At 42.3% G+C, this 16,700-nt stretch overlaps 1 protein-coding gene across 15 annotated transcripts in view; it reads right to left on the minus strand.

Annotated features, from left to right (window-relative positions):
* Positions 1–16,700, minus strand: part of cast (calpastatin) — a 42,620-nt gene that overhangs the window by 11,593 nt on the left and 14,327 nt on the right. For 5 of the 15 annotated variants that reach the window (XM_054784453.1, XM_054784455.1, XM_054784454.1 and 2 more), the window contains 10 exons: positions 6,989–7,048; positions 4,326–4,448; positions 3,976–4,077; positions 3,706–3,825; positions 3,322–3,369; positions 3,140–3,241; positions 2,956–3,036; positions 2,312–2,350; positions 1,249–1,335; positions 828–947 (listed from right to left, as the gene is read on the minus strand). In XM_054784453.1, coding sequence (XP_054640428.1) covers positions 828–947; positions 1,249–1,335; positions 2,312–2,350; positions 2,956–3,036; positions 3,140–3,241; positions 3,322–3,369; positions 3,706–3,825; positions 3,976–4,077; positions 4,326–4,448; positions 6,989–7,048 — 882 coding nt within the window. The remainder of the gene's footprint in view (positions 1–827; positions 948–1,248; positions 1,336–2,311; positions 2,351–2,955; positions 3,037–3,139; positions 3,242–3,321; positions 3,370–3,705; positions 3,826–3,975; positions 4,078–4,325; positions 4,449–6,988; positions 7,049–16,700) is intronic. The other 10 variants (XM_054784459.1, XM_054784460.1, XM_054784458.1 and 7 more) reach the window with 4 other exon arrangements.

Here is a 16,700-nt window from a genome sequence, read left to right on the forward strand (position 1 = left end):
GAAGTGAATCAGGTACTCGCAAAAACATGCGCAACAAGTTCCACCCCCCATCCCTGACTTGTTCCACATTTATCATCATTTATCATCTGGCTCCTCTCAATGCACAGGAGCAGCCACCCTGCAGAGGAAACTCGGCAGAAATTTTGGCCGCTTGTACTCGCAGTCTTGTCCTTTCAGTCACTACCCAAAGCTCATGACCATAGGTGAGAGTAAGAAAGTACATGGACTGGTAAACTGAGAGCTTTGCCTTTCGGCTCGGCTCCCTCCTCACCACAAGTCCACAACCGACCAACGCAGAATCTGCATCACTGCAGACGCCGCACAAATCCGCCTGTCCATCTCGCGTTCTATCCTTCCCCCGCTCGTGAGCAAGACCCCAAGGTACTTAAACTCCTCCGCTTGGAGCAGGATCTCATCCACGAGAGATGGAGATGATGGACGGCACGCCACCCTTTTCTGAGTGAGAACCATGGACTCTCATCCCAGCTGATTCACACTCTGCTGCCGACCAATCCAGTGAAAGCCGAAGCCAGCAGGACCACATCATCTGCAAAAAGCCCAGACCCCAGTCCTGCAGGCAGCACACCGGATCCCCTCGACACCTTGGCTGTGCCTTGAAATTCTGTCCATAAAAGTAATGAACACAATCGATGACAAAGGGCAGCCCTGGCAGAGCCCTCACCCTCTCTGAAAATGGGTGAGGCAATGCGGACCGAGCTCTGACACCAGTCATACGGGGAGCAAACTCCTGGAGTACTCCCAACAGGATCCCTCGACAAACACGGTCGAATACATAACATATTCAAGTTACAGTGGTATTGTCCTACCTTGAAAGGAGCAGTGGGAATTCCAGTTGCCAAGGAGAAATTATCAACCTCCATCTTGGCTTTTTTATCAGCTGGCGGACGCACTGCTACACAGGGATCAGCCGCAGGAGCGTCAATGTTCTGCAAACACCAGATCAGATGAAGATGTGAGGCAGGATGCAAAACAAGCATAATAGCAAATCTATTATTTATCTGTCTTTACAAGTGGAGGTACAACGTGACAAGGGGCAACAGATGAGATGCTGTCCTTTGTCTGCGTGCAAGAAAAGTTTGTCTAAAAAAAGTTAACATACGGAACCTGCTGCATACTGCTAGGCTCAGCATGTTTAAAAGGTACCCTTGTTATGGATGCTGATCTCGCAGCTGAGGACTATGTGCTATACTACATTCCTGACTGCAGTGCTACAGCATAAAGACTGACCTCCTGCATTTTGGGTGCGGATGGAACAGTCGACGTCATGAAACCTTCTGAAAGGGAATCCAGGGCCTCGTCTGTGGTCAACGGTTTCTGAGGAGAAATACACCACGTCACCATCAGCTAACCAAGACACCAAACTACACAACTCTTTCCTCAAATAACAGCCTTCACTTGCCTAATTTGAGGAGAAGCCCTCAAAACGCTCCTCAATCAGAGCAATACAACCCTCCACTAGAGGGCATGTCAGACCAATTCCTCACAGCAAACAAAAAAACAAAGAATAACCCAAACCAGACCAACAGAGAACGAAAGTACAGACACACCCATTAAATTCCATCAAGAGGCATGAAATACCTGGAATTACACATGTAACATAAAATTGCTGAGGCCGACATATTAAAACCACTAAAATCAGAACTCACATCGAAGAAGGAGGAACGGAGAAGGAGCGGAAAAGAAAAGAGGACTTGCAACACAAGATGACAATGACAGAGTGTGCTGCACTGGAAATGGAAGGCGTGATGACGAGGCGTAGTTAGCTACGTAGAAGGTGAGCAACAGAGTGCATATGTGGACAAAAGTACTTGGACATTTGGCCAGTACTACTCTAGGATGTAGACATGGGAGAATATTGGAAAGTTCTGGTTTAGTTCATCCTAACGATGCGTGACGGGTCTGGCCCAGTCAACTTTTTCCACACCAAACTGCGCTGAGGCACACGCATGATGGAACAGAAATGTGGCATCCCCAAAAAGTTTCATAACATGCATAAAAACATAACGGGCATGCTTTTAACACGATGAGACTTCAAGGAGCGTATGAAGGAGTCTTCCCCAACCGCTGATGGGTTAATGAGTTGATTACAACACCTGAAGTCTGACTATTTTTGTTCTTATAGTGCATGTTTATGTTGGACAAGAGCCAACGAGATACAGTACAGCAACAAAAGGCGGGTCCTGCCCTGCCTGCTTAAACATCCAACACTGTAATGCAACATTCCTCACACTATGAGTGAGTCCTTGAGTAGCAAAGATCAACAAATAGGCAGTAAGTAAAGTTCACTTACAGGAACATCTTTGGGTTTGCCATCTGCAGGAAGTGGAGCCTACAAAAAAAAAAAAGATATTAGGTGAACAAATAGAGCCTGTATATTATGGTGCGACACAAAAACTGATGAGCGTCATCTTTCAATATTAAAGTAAATACGTGATTTGTGCTCATGTAGAGATTAAGGAAGGCATTATACAACTGTGCAGTCATCCCTCGTTTAGTAGCCCGCGTTATTAAAGTGATTATTATCATTACATTATTAGATAGATTATATTATTATATTGTGCCTGTTGTCAGAAAATTCAAACCTGCAATAAAATGCTGTTGTTCTGGCGTATGACAAGCGACACATATTTTAGTTCACTTAGCCATTTTTATGCTTGAAAATGCTAATTTAGGCCAAGAATAGGTAAAATATGGACCATGAAACAGCGATCATTTATCAATTAATACATCTCTTAAAAAACGCGATATAGTGAGGGCACAATGTTCAAACTGCGAAGCGGCGAGGGATGACTGTATATTTGGCTTTAAATCTTCGTCCAGTAACAAACACTGACGACTGTTCAACACACTTTGTGTTGTGTTTAAAGGATTACAGGATTACACATGCAGACATAAACAGTACACGTTGTGCATTATTCTGTACATAGAACTGACCATAGCGTCAAATCTGTATTCTGGTGGCAGCGTGTCGTCTCTTTCTCCGCACTTGTTAGCCTCCTCGGATGTGACGTCATGCTGTGACGTGCAACACACAACAACTCACACCACAGCCATGCAATCACATACAGGATCTGATCCCTTTGGAGCGTGTCTTTCTATAGAAAATATAACATTGTACCTCTTTGACCTCTGGACCAGTAAATACAGGCTCTTTTGGGGTGAGAGGATCAACTGATGGGAGTGTATCGGCCAAAGCGGCAAATGGATCTGCTGGAGGTGCCTGAACATGCCACACGGGTAAGCACAACGGAGCAAGCAGCACGCTGTCATGCCTTCCACAGCAGAATAACACATCTCTACCTCTTTGGCTCCCGTTGATGCTGCCTGGGGAGGAACTTCCACTTTCACCTTCAAGAATAAAAATGCGTCAGAAAAAAGCATAAAAACTCAAACCCAAAGTCATGACTATGTTGCTCCATGCATGCTGCATAAAAGTTATTTTATTATTTAATGATGTCGTCACAGTGCTATACAACACTGAAGCATGTGTGCGTTGTATTGCAAGGGGTCAGAGGTGAACTCCTCACAAATACAACAAGTCCAAGTGTGTTTTGAGCTCCAAAGGTCCATTTTACGTCTGCCTTTCACAACCCAACAAGCGAGAGTAAGGAGAAGAAGACAATTTAACTAAACAGAGAGCATCAGAGGCAGAAAAGAAAGAAGCAGTTGATGTGAGAGGTCTACCTTGGCTGGTGCTTTTGGTGACTCTTTAGATGTCGACATGGCAACATTAGCAGATGCTAGTGAGGTCGCCGCCGTTCCAGAGGCGGGAGCAGAAGGCGTTCTACTGGGGACAGGTGAGGTCTACAAACCAAACCCACATAATTACTCAAACGCACACGTCATCATAAACTCAGTCAAAACAGAAAAATGCTTTTGAAAGACATTGGATGCCTAAAGCAACAAAACATGAAGCCTTCCATCCCCTGCTGAGCTCTGTGACGAAACGGTTACCTTTGACATCACTGTGGGAACGCCCCTCGTCCCAGTTGATGTCATGTTGACAACAGTAGACCCAGCGGATGACATGTCAATAACAGTGGGCTTGGTGTTAGTCTACAAACCAAGGAGCAAGTGTTTAAGGGATGTTTTGAAATTATTTGTATGGTTAGAGCAAAAACTTTGGTGAAAGGTCAGGACACGGCGATAGTTGAGGCGACACACATGAAAAGGAGTGGTAGTGAACAATGAATAGCCTCCAAACGAGCGAGCAACACTGCCACCGGAAAGAGGAAGCAGGAAGTTCCCGTCACACCAAAGCCAAGCCCCTCCACTTTCACTGTCAATAGCCGGCGTCGGTCTACCTCAAGTTGAGCTTTAGAAGCCCCTTTTCCTGCTGTCCCGATGGAAGTACTTCCAGTGGTGCCACCCGTTGCTGTGCTAACCCCCTTCAGCTTTGTATCCATGGTAGAATCTGACTGTGTCTTCTATAAAGTACCAGGAGGGAAGATGTTCATCATGTGCCTGTGTCATCTGTCCATTATCTATTGTGGATGGTTCTGAGCTGTGATTCAGGGGTTAGGCTATAGGGGGCAGTGGCACTTGCCTGCTGGTTAGCTGTAAGTTGACCTGAAGGGGCATTAAGGGGGATGCAAAGGTCACCACCCAATAAGAGTCACTTGTAGCATCAAGTTAATGAGCATGTCTATAAATAACAAACTACGTTTCAACCTTCGTTGGCAAGCCACGCACCAAAAATATGTCATCGTTATTTAAAAGGAAAGGAGGCTACCGATGTCCAACACGTGAATTCTAGCGGTGCAACGATACATGTATCTGTATCTGTTTGATACAGTGGCCTCGATTCGATACCACTATGAATTGAACGATACTGTAACCCAAGTCAAAAACGTCACATGACATCAGCCAGCTGACATTAAAGTCCCCTCACTTGTTATTGTCGCTATTCTTTTATGAATTGAAAACATCTTCTAATTACTTATGTATTTTTATGTTTTGCCTTGACTTTGTCTGTATTGTCATTTTGATAATTGCTTTCGTTTTATATTTATTGATGTTTATGAATTTATAATGTTTAATAGCAAAGTGGATGTGTACATGGACTGTGGAAATAATGAACACTACTGTATGTAGTTTGATTGAAATATTATTGAATCTATTGATGAATTATGTGCAATCATCCTTGTTGCCATGTTGAACTGAATTGTGAATTACTTCTTTTTTTCATTTTATGATGCTTTTTACAGGGTGCTGATTGTGTTTTATATGGTTCTAACTTCTAAGTGTGCACAGTAGAAAATGAGGCAGATGTCTCTGCACCAGATACATTTCATTTCAAAACTGTACTTTGGAGATGACACATGGAGATTTGTTTTTTGCACCAAAAGATATCAAACAATGACACTAAAGTATCATTATTTTGTATTGTTGCACCCAAAATGAATACATATGAAAATCTAAAAAAAATTATAAAAAGTATACAAAATATTATACCCTTCTGTTGCAAGTGTATGAATATATTAGGCCACCCAAGGCCATTCATTTATTTAAAAACAAGTAATAAAGGGTCTGTGTAGGCTCTCAGTCGTACAGGAGTTGTCCATCGAGGAAAAGACTTCTTGAGACGTCATCTGTACTTCTGTGTAGAAGGTGTCGGACGTTTCGCTCCTCATCCGAAGAGCTTCGTCAGCAAACTAATAAGTGCTGGTAGCTTAGGCCTTAAATACAGTAAGAGTGGGCGGAATTGGTGTGCCAACACCAACTAGTGCTGAGGGAAAGAAAAAGGAGACACAACATGTCCAGAGAGCGCTCTCAACCTGTGGGTACCCACGGTGGGCTTTTAACAAATGTCAAAAGAAGAGAGTAGGGAAAGAAACCCAAAAGCCCACAGAAGCAAAAAGGAGAGGAGTGGTAGTCCCTTATGTAGCGGGGGTCTCCGAAAAACTCCAGAGGATCTTATGGCAACACAAAATTCCTACCTATTTCAAACCAGTAAATACCCTGAGACAAAAATTAGTGCATCCTAAAGACAAGGCTCCAAACCAGAAACAGAGCAATGTGGTCTATTCCATCCACTGTAAAGATGAGGAATGCAAAGAGCACTACATTGGGGAAACTAAGCAAATGCTCCAAAAAAGGCTTTATCAACATCGCAGGGACAATGCTAGTGGTCCTCAATCAGCAGTACATCTACACCTGAAAGCTACCAATCACTCTTTTCAGGACAGCGAGGTAAAGATTTTGGCCAAAGAAAACAGATGGTTTGAAAGAGGAGTAAAGGAAGCTATTTTTGTCAAACAACAGAACCCATCATTGAATCGGAATGGTGGTTTGAGGTTTAATTTGGACCCTGTGTTCAGCAGGTTACTGAGACCAAAACCCACAGCTCTTAGTCTTGCAAATGAGGTGAAGGCAGGGCCGAGCCAGAACAATAGATGCTAACAAGCCAGTATCAGAGTCGTTCATACCCAATTCAGGGAGCGACACTTCCCTTTTATCGTAGGTGTGAATAACAGGATAGGATTATACCACTGCTCCGCCCAGGCTTAGTGTAACGAACCAATAGGAGGAGGGTGTTGGCACACCAATTCCGCCCACTCTTACTGTATTTAAGGCCTAAGCTACCAGCACTTATTAGTTTGCTGACGAAGCTCTTCGGATGAGGAGCGAAACGTCCGACACCTTCTACACAGAAGTACAGATGACGTCTCAAGAAGTCTTTTCCTCAAGTAATAAAGGGTTAAATCACTCCCCACTGGCTGGGAAACTGGGCGTCATTCAGGCTTAACTATGAAAAAAAAGAACATCTCAGCTAAACGTCTTCCTTCTTTCAGCTCTGCTAACAAAACATCTCGTGCTGGAACAGGAAAAGCAGTAACAGCACCACTCATAGTCCACCCAACTCAGGGGTTAGAGGTTGTCAAGACAACAGAGACAAAACATGGGGGAGGGGGCCTCTTGAGATAAGAGGCTCATGGTTAATAAAGACAAACGGTTCATACTGTACCTCGCACGGCACAGCGGAGACCTGGGCTGCTGGTTTGGGCGTGGTCTGTCTGTGCTGCGACTGCAAAGACACACGACACACAGGCAAGTTAGACAGACGAAAACCCACTAACAAACAAAACAGTTTTAGGATTCTGAGAAAATAAACATTCAACGCAGTTCACCTTTGGAGCAGGTGGACAATATTCCCATGATTTTAATGTGAAATATGATGCAATGCAACAAATCACAAGTATGCACAAAGACATAAATCATACAGCAGGCAGTTATGGTTGATAGTAAGACATTCTCACAAGAGGTGTGACTGTTGTTTGAGAGGTAAAGGAAACGCAGTTCGCTCTGTGGTGATGCCATAGCAAGCAGTCATTGTGTGTCTATACACTGTAGTCTGAACTGGGTGCATATTGAGGAGCAAGGGACGTATCACTGTCATTCAGATGAGTGCGGTATGGGTGTAACATCAATGCAATGCAATCGCTGTGTCATTGTCATTTAAAAAGGTCAGATGCAATCACATCTTAGCTCACTTACGGTTTGGAGAAATGTCTAGTTTTTGTAAGTCTTGATACCGGTTTTTAGTTTTGCTGCAAAAGTGCCAAGTTTGCTGCAGAAAGGTTACAGCCCGTATGGTAGCGTCCACACACATTTCAAAGAAACAACAATTGGTGACAGCAGTAGAACGCAAACAAGCAGGCTTTCACAAACTTTGCCTTTGAAGACATGAAATCATTTTTGCGGTGAGACCTTGAAGCAATATATCCTCTATATTATTGTAGTTTTACTATGACTACAGTATATATAGTCATTTGATTGACAGCATTGCCATCCTCGATCACACACCCAACACAAATTAACTCGTCCTTTTGCCCACATATCATTTCATGAAAAAGAGTGCCCAAGCAAACAATCCCACGTTGTTAGCGTTGTTGCACATTAGCTGCCCTCAACTCCCACCCACAAGTCATTGTCCCCCAGCTCTGTCACCCCTCTATGACATCATCACCAGCTGACTCTGTAGTTCCTTGCTAACTAACACAGTTAAACCACAAGTCTCTGCTTTAAAAAAAATAAAAATGATTGAGTACGTCTGCAAAATAACCCACCGTGGTGCCAAAGAAGGTTGCAAGTGCCATCATTTTGATAAGGAAGGTGAGAAACACTATTGAATTCAAGAAAGAAGTTGTAGCAAAACACAAAAGGTGGTGTCTGTGTGGCTCACCTTTCCTACGATCCTACGGTTTTCCTACGATTAGGTTTTTGGCGAACGGATTAACAACAAACACCGAGGTACCACTGTACTTATAAAATAGTGTCTGGTTGGTCATTAATCAGATTTTTACTATCAATTACAGGGTCTCAATTTCAACACAATGAGCTGTACGCATGGAAATAATTGACAACAGGATCCAAAAACGGTTCATGAAATGTCATCTGTTCAGTTGTCTACATACAACACATGAACACTTGTCATGGGTGGGTTATGTAATATTAATAATTAGAATTTCTACCATGATTTATTTAATATTAACAGGTGTAAAGCTCAGTCTCTAGGTGGAGCCCAGTAAGAGTGCGCGGCCCGGCCCAGTTCTTTCACCCTGCGGACGCCATAACAGTATCGGTGCAGTCCAACCCAGTGTATTGTCAAAAGACCTAACCCAGCCAGTTAGTGAACATTATTACACTGTTGTCTCAGCTCTTTGCAGAACTTGTTGCTAAGCTTTGCCAGGTGCTCTTTTGTGCCTTGCAAAACAAACAGACTGTCAATCATATGCTGTACTTAACAATTAAAGATGAAAATACTGTTTTTGGAAGATGGTACTGCATATGAAGAATTTTCTTTCCAAAATTGCATCACTTACTCAGCTGTAAGTCCTCGAGTAAACGTGCTGAGGACTTTTGCGTGTTTTGTTGATAAATGTAACCTGTGTGGGCAGGTGCGAGAGACAACAGGGAACTTCCACATACAGTAGGTGCAAGACAAGTGCCAATTAGGGACCGTAAATATGAGCAGTTCTTGCAAAAATAATTAGAATTGTACACCTTTCAGATATGCTGAACTGTGCAAGTCTTTATGTGATGTATCAGGCTTCACGAAATATTAGGAATGGGCTTTATAATCAATTAATTAATTGTAAAAAACTGCCAATAGTGTCAACTGCTCTATTGATTTTTGTTTAATGATTTCTTGACTCGAGTGCACCATCTTGTCTGCAACAAGCAGAGGTGCTGTTGATGCAGACGCTACTCGTTTGCAGTCTAAAGAAGAACAACATGACGTCAGCTACGGGAAGTTGCGCAACATCCATGCAGACCTCCGCTATGACACAAGCATTAGTCTGCTCATTGGCATAGAAACAGGAGTTAAGAACATTCAGATAGAGATTTCTCCCAGCCATTATGAATACTATTTTAAAAAACAACAAACGATCGATTAATCGATTGTTAATTTTCTCCCATTTCCAATTTCAATCTCTTTTTTTGTTTGTGTATGACAGTCCATGACTGGAAAGTTTAACCTTTCAGGCTTTCTGTTGCAATATCGCAGACATCTCAGGGAGTTTTCGGTTGGTACAGTGTCACACTGTCAGTGATTGCCTCACAGAATAGCGCTGCATGCAATACAAAATGGGTCACAAGTCGGATCAGAGCATACAAATCACATGCAATGTTTGCCTCACACACAAAAAAAAAAATCAGTATTGTTTGTCACCGTTATATTTATCAAGAGACAAAAGCAATGCTGTTAAAAGAAGTAAGCCAACGAGAAGTGAGGTCACTGTTGCCTAGGGTATGACCCTGCCACATGGTTAGTCATGTGGTTCTGGTTACAGCAATAATATTGTTGCTAAGTTAACAAAAATGTGCTGACGAAATTTGAATGCGAGTCTCAACAGGCTGTGATGTTTTCATTATGATGAGTTAATGCTGAAGAAAAACAAATCCCATTACGAGTACCTCAAGTGGATATTTAATACTTCAGTGCTATTCATTTATTTTCTTTATGCTTTTTGGTGCATGCAACCATTTTCTATGATGGGTAATTTTTGAGAGTGTCCCAATAATTATCGCAAAAACATTTTGTAATGGGCATAACTTTAAAAACCTCAACAGTTGTATATACTTGATTATGTGTATGCAGGGCAATGAAATAGATGTGCATGGAAAACCCCATAAAAATCCCTTGCATTTAAGTCTGAACAGAGGTCTTCACTCTGCAACAGTGTAACAAAGTGTTAAGGTAGTTCTAAACACTTGCATCAAGATTCACTAAATGTCAGCAGAGCACATGAAATTGTACTTTCAATGCCTTGCTAAAAAGGCACCTCGGCATTCTGGGAGGTGTCCTGGTTTGTGCACTTCGGACCATAGCAGGAAGCTTGCAGGTTTGACATCATCACTGTGTGCTATATACTGGACGTTCCCTTTCCAACAAACGCACATCAAAATGAAAGCCCACTAAAACCACTTGAAACTTTCTTGTATTGGTCCCACTCAAACCAATGGGAAGTTGGCCAACAGGATTTGGTGATTCATATCTTAGTCATATGAGTGTAGTGTACAAATAAGGAACTCTGCTAATGCGTGGAAGGATGAGACCAATGCTACCATCTCAAGCTGCTATGACAGTCCTCCGTGCGTGCTCTTCTGTTAGAAGTAGTTGCGTACAAAAAAAGTGTGCATGCAAGCAATACCTGTACATGCAAACAGAACATTCATTACATTACATTTGCTATGTCATGAAATAAAATGAGCACAGTCCAGTGGAATCACGGTTCAACATGAAACACGCATACAGTAAATGCTGGAGGTGTAACGATTCATTTGAATAACGATTCGATTCGTGTCACGATTCATGGCTGCCGATACGATTCAAGGATGGTATTGGTTCATTTAGAACGATACGATCCGAAACAATTCAGTAACCTTTTAGCCAAAAATTCAACCAGTATGACCGTGAAATAAATATCAGGATAATGGACATCTTCCTAGATTCCCATTTCCTAGATTCCCGTTGTTTTTTGTTAGGGAGTCAGGTATAAATGATTAATAATGGTGACATACTTAAGAATAAATTATCAATGAGTACAAAAAATGTGTTAAAAATGCAATACAAAATCAGATCAGGATGAAACAGAGGGTGGTATAGCTTCCCATGATTATTTACTTTAAAAAGTGCAATGCAAACCTGCACCTTGCGTAAAACGTAAGGGACATTATGCAAGTTTCTCAGCAAATGAATGTGGTATGGTATCTTCAATTACCTGTACGGGCCAATGGAAGCAGGGGCTTTTTTGTGCTGATAATCCTCCGGATCAGAGCAGCCATTTGAAAGAATGGTGCAACAACTAGAAAGTAATGTGGCCTCCTTGTACTTTTTGCCGTTGAGAGGGCCGGGATGGGTCATCCGTCTTCATGACGAGCTTAACAGAGACACTGAACAGGATATCGTGGTGTGGTGGGTTTATGATTGTAAATTTTGATAATGATGAGACCAAACCGGGAGAGCAAACAGATACTTTGCATGTGAAGTGATGGCCGATGGCGTGCAGCAGTGTAAGAAAACATGGCAATGCAAAAGAAGAATACATAAGAAAGCGTAAATGTGTGACAAAAGCAATAAACGGGCAACAAACCAGCCTTTCCTCTCTCCTCCTTCCTCCCCGGCACAAGCAAGTGCGTGGCATTTATTGCTTCCGCGTATGTAAGCATATGTTTTGACCTGGACACGCCGCGCTGGATGATGACATCCGTAAACGACCGTCTATAGGCGTACAAAACGTGCCTACTTTGCATATTGTCCCCACAAATGTCACTTAAAACGAGTTTCAAATCAGGACAGATGAGTTCAATATGAATACTGAATCAACTGACCTGACCAAAAGTACAAAAATCGAGGTCCACGACAACTGCCATGGCGACCGCATACCCGAAAGACAATGACGTCGCTGACAAGCAGACTGTAACGTTTAACCTCTTGATCATTAAAAGTGCTAAAAAAAAGCACATCCATATAAAGCCTGCTGCGCTTAAATCCAATGCTTCATTTCCTAGTATCGATTCAATAGATTGATTACCTTTTAAACGACGTTAGATCGATACATCCTGAATGGAACCTTGAGAATGTACATGAACAACCACAGACATGTGCGCGGCATTCACCGATACACATTAAAATCATGCTTCAGCTCTATACACAAGAAAATGTATACCCTCCAGGCTCAGTCTGATATGGAAAATGTTGAAAAAGTCCACGTGCACCCCAGCTGTCACTGCGCGTGCGTGTATGAGTAATGCCAGCTCACAAAAACCAGTTGGACAACATCCACAGTCAACCTCTAAAATATCTGCAAACAGAGAAACAAACAAGCTGATTTCGTTTACAGTCCAAGTGGACAAGAGTGGGATTTGTTTTCACCAGTTTCACTTCAAAAACATCACCTAGGGTCACCATGAAGACAAATTAGTATATGTTTTATCTGTAAGTCACTAACAATACAAGATGAACTGACTGGCTTTACCAAGTTGCTGAAATGAAAAGAAAACATCAAATATATCTGCAATTTCCCATTAAAATCCCACAATCCCAGTACATTTATATGAGAATCTTATAGGAAATCTCGAGAGTCTGTCAATGCGCTTCACACTGAACAAGACCATGGCAGAGATGGTGAATGGCGAGTGCAGATGACCTGGAAGTACAAACTTCATCAGGGAGCTTCATCACTGTTGTGGTCATGCAAAAGACAGGACACGCTGCAGACCATGAAATGCTATATTTTGCCGTAATCCATTTAATTTCTTTTAGAACTGAAGCTTGCCCACTAAAGACTTGTAGTCTAGCCAATCCCACTAAATTTACGTGTGAACAGGCTCACACACTGAACATTATCGCTTGAGTTGGTTGCGTTCTGTATAATAACATCAATGTCATTTGCTCAGATAGGTCAAATATCAGCCGTTCTCCTCTTGAGATAACATCTGTGTTATGCACGGGTGTGTTGCGCTCACCTTAGACACAAATAATATGCTTCATGGAGTGGCGCAACTCCACCTGCAGCGGTCCTACATTCCTATTCTTTTGCACAGAAATATATTACCATGTAAAGGAGCATGCTGACCATCCATGCACTCTCTTGCAGCACACACATTCCTTGTTCAGAATGCAGTTCTGCCTGCAGCTACGGCCAACTGAGCTCGGTCACTGACCAGTTATGCTCCCAGTGAGTTACACAGAAGCAAAGCCTCGCAACAGGTCAAACCAAGTCCACCAAAAGGACATTATGGTAGATCAACTAGGATGCAACAGCTATACAATCATGCAGCGAGCAACTACTACATGGTCAAACTAACCAGAGAATTCAGCTGTGCTCTACTTGCTCTAAATAAAAGATATAGCAAAGCTACATCTTAACGGCTACATTATTCAAATGTATGGCGTTCCTGTTAATCTGACCATGCCCCTGTGCACAGACAGACTAGCAACAGACATTTGTACCTGGTAGAAATTTTGTATGGGCAGAGGGAGGGGCCGAGAGTGTCCATGTATCTGTTTCACCAGGAAAATATTTTGATAGTTAGACCACAAAGTTCTCATCGGGCTGTCGGAATGTAGAACCTCGGAACTACGCTACATAGCAACTCTTATCCACAAAAAAACATAAAATGCACACAGTAAACAATTCCAGCAGTAAATAGTCTGATAACATACACTTACTGGCTACAAGGTAAGGTATGTACAGCAAACGAGATCCAGAGAAGTATTGATATAAACATTGTTTATTATTGTGGCTGTAGTTTGTAGTGTTATATACTGCTCTGTATCTTACTGAGACACACCTTTAATGTACTGGATTGTCCACAACTTTATTACAAAAGCAAATGAACAGACAAATGGGTGAAAATTATTATAAAATGAGAAGTATATATTGATATTTTTTTTGCCTCATTCAATATGCCCCTACAGTAGATCCCTACTTTTCGCGGGGGTTACATTCCACCGGGACCAGCAGTGAATGGCAAAAAACCATGAGTAACTGACACACATACATTTTACAAGTATTAGCACGCTTTTTAAAAAATTGCTCTATAAATATTTACAGACTTAAGGTGAATGAGATGTGTTTTCTGCGGAAACACTGCCTATTTTTGTAGAAAAACTACAACATTTTAACCAAAAATCCTCAAATTTGCTGGGCCGTGAATGCTGAATCGCAAATGTACGGCGATCCACCGCATACGTGCACAGGTAGCTGCAAGAAGAGCATCAAGACGGCACTCGGTTTCTTGCCATGTCTGCTGCATCATCGTCGCATCAATGGTGGCAATGGCATCAGTGATCTTTTGCTTCAGGTCGCCGATGTCTCATTCAATACATGATACCGTATCTTTAACATAACCCCAAAGAAAGAAGTCCTGGGGAATGATATCTGGTGAACGAGGTGGCCAGAGAAAGGGGTCATCCCTTCCGATCCACTGGTCTGGAAATGATTGATTTAGGAGCCTGGTCCCTCATGCTCCATTGTAGATGGGTGTGATGCACATACTGTATGACGCCAAATGTCACCTTATCCCAGTGCGAGCCATCACATGCATAACAGCAACATGACATCAAAAACAATGCAGCAGTCCCAGGCCTTACACAGCTATGCAGTTTAAGCTGGAGCCTGTTTTGAAAACTGATGACTAATCTTAGACCCCACCTTTCAAACCACAGACTGACACATGTGAATTTGCATGGCAGCAGCTGCTTCTCGAGCTCCTGCTATGACTTTAAAATAGAGCTGGCGGCGCAACCTGATGGTCAGCAATCCGCCGAAATGGTGGAAGTGAGGAATGCAGCAATAAGAACAGCAAAAGCGTGAGAGCAATAGAGTTATCGATGCAGTATCTGTGTGCCGGGGTGGGGAATAAATACACTGCAGCTGGATTGCACTTGTATCATCTTCTCGCTGAGGACACTACAGTGCACCCTGCCTTGCTGTGCACAAGGTAAATGTGAAAGAGCTCAATGTCTATACTGTACAGCACTGCAATCCACTTTACATGTTCAAATCTCTAAATCTCTAAAGTTGAACGCCCCGAGTTGAATGTACAGATCAGACAAAACTTCAGAGGTCAAACTGCTGTTAAGCATGACATCACGCAAGACTTCTAATAAAAGGATTACGGTAACTCCAGAAGTGTGTTTTGCTTTTTCTTTGGCTTCTGAGGTGAGTGGTGACACTGCAGAACATAACCAGTGTAGCAAAAATGTGAAAATGATGACCATAGAGGTAGGATTTTACTGCAAAGTAGGAAAAGTGCACACACGTCTCTGTCCCGGCTGCACACTCAACTGTGACTAAAGCAATAAGAGGGTTAAAAGATGCTGCATGTCGTTGGCTCCAAATTACAATTTCCATTTCACCACCACCAGCTAGCATATGTTACCAACAGTGGCTTAAAAAGTCGTCGGCCCGAAAAACACGACTGGTCTCTCATCGCTGCCCTGTATTCATGTTCATGTCCGTCGTGAGTGCAAACTCACAAAAGCAGCCCCAGGAAGGCGATCAACAATTTGAAGGCATGCTGTTGTTAATAATAATAACAACAATAGCTAACATTAGGAGCCAAACTTGGTCAAATCGCTACCATGGTGCTATGTTGGGCGTAGCTTACGTACGCAAAACAAGAAGTGGGAGGGATACAATGCTTGCCAAACATTTGAAGGTGGGCGCCTGTGGGCAGCCGCCTAATCAAGGGTTAATGTGTGTTTTGGTTAATGTACAAAATTTATGCCAAAATTTTGCCTCGGTTTGCTGGCGCTTGCAACTTTCTTTAGCTCCATTTTGGATTACTGAGGTGAGAAACATGATTGAATTCTAGAAATAACTCATGACAAAACAGGAAGGTGTTGATGTCGCTGCCACATTGCGTCTTCGGGAACAGTCGTGTCAAGAATCACGTCTTCAGTGAAGGTAAAAGTAACCTTAAATGTTCATTTATCCCTTTCATTCATCATTTGTATGTACTTATATGCATTTCAAAATGCTTTCCGCAATAATAAAAAAAGAATGCAACGTACACCACAGAGCCAGCTGTGTTTAGTCTTTATGTGAGGAGGCTTACATCATCATTTTCTTAAAAGATGCATTGTTTCTATTCGACAGCAGTTAACTTTCTCTTACTTTGAAATTTCTGTGCACTTTCACCCTGGAACAGATGCAGTGTTTCATTTATTTTCTATGAAAAAAAAATCTTTTGTCCCCGCAAAGGGCGCGTCTGTACAGCAGTGGATTTCTATCCAAGGAGTTTTCATTACCATTGTGTTAGTTAGCTAGTAGGATTACTCAGTAGATAGTATTCCATATTCAGAGAAAAAGATAACTTTCTTTTAATGGTGTCCAAATAATTATTTTCTCATTTTAGGATTGCTCAGCTTTTGTTGATATCTGCACTTGTCATTATGGACGTGCAGTATTAGATTGACGCCAATGACACTCATTAAAAGTGTTGTGTGATACATTTTGTGAGCTGCTTGATGACACATGCATCATATTAATAGAACAGTAGTGTTGTTTACTTCAACAACAACTCCACAAAAGCCTCTTTTTTCACTCCTTATAGCTCAATATACCGCAAACTTCACTGCATAGAAAGCAACAGGCTGCTCAAGCACACAAGCGATCCTCCATACGACAACCACAGAAGTGTTGACAGGTAGCAGTCAGGAA

This window comes from Dunckerocampus dactyliophorus, chromosome 8 (genome assembly GCF_027744805.1).
Source record: "Dunckerocampus dactyliophorus isolate RoL2022-P2 chromosome 8, RoL_Ddac_1.1, whole genome shotgun sequence".
NCBI lineage: Eukaryota > Metazoa > Chordata > Actinopteri > Syngnathiformes > Syngnathidae > Dunckerocampus > Dunckerocampus dactyliophorus.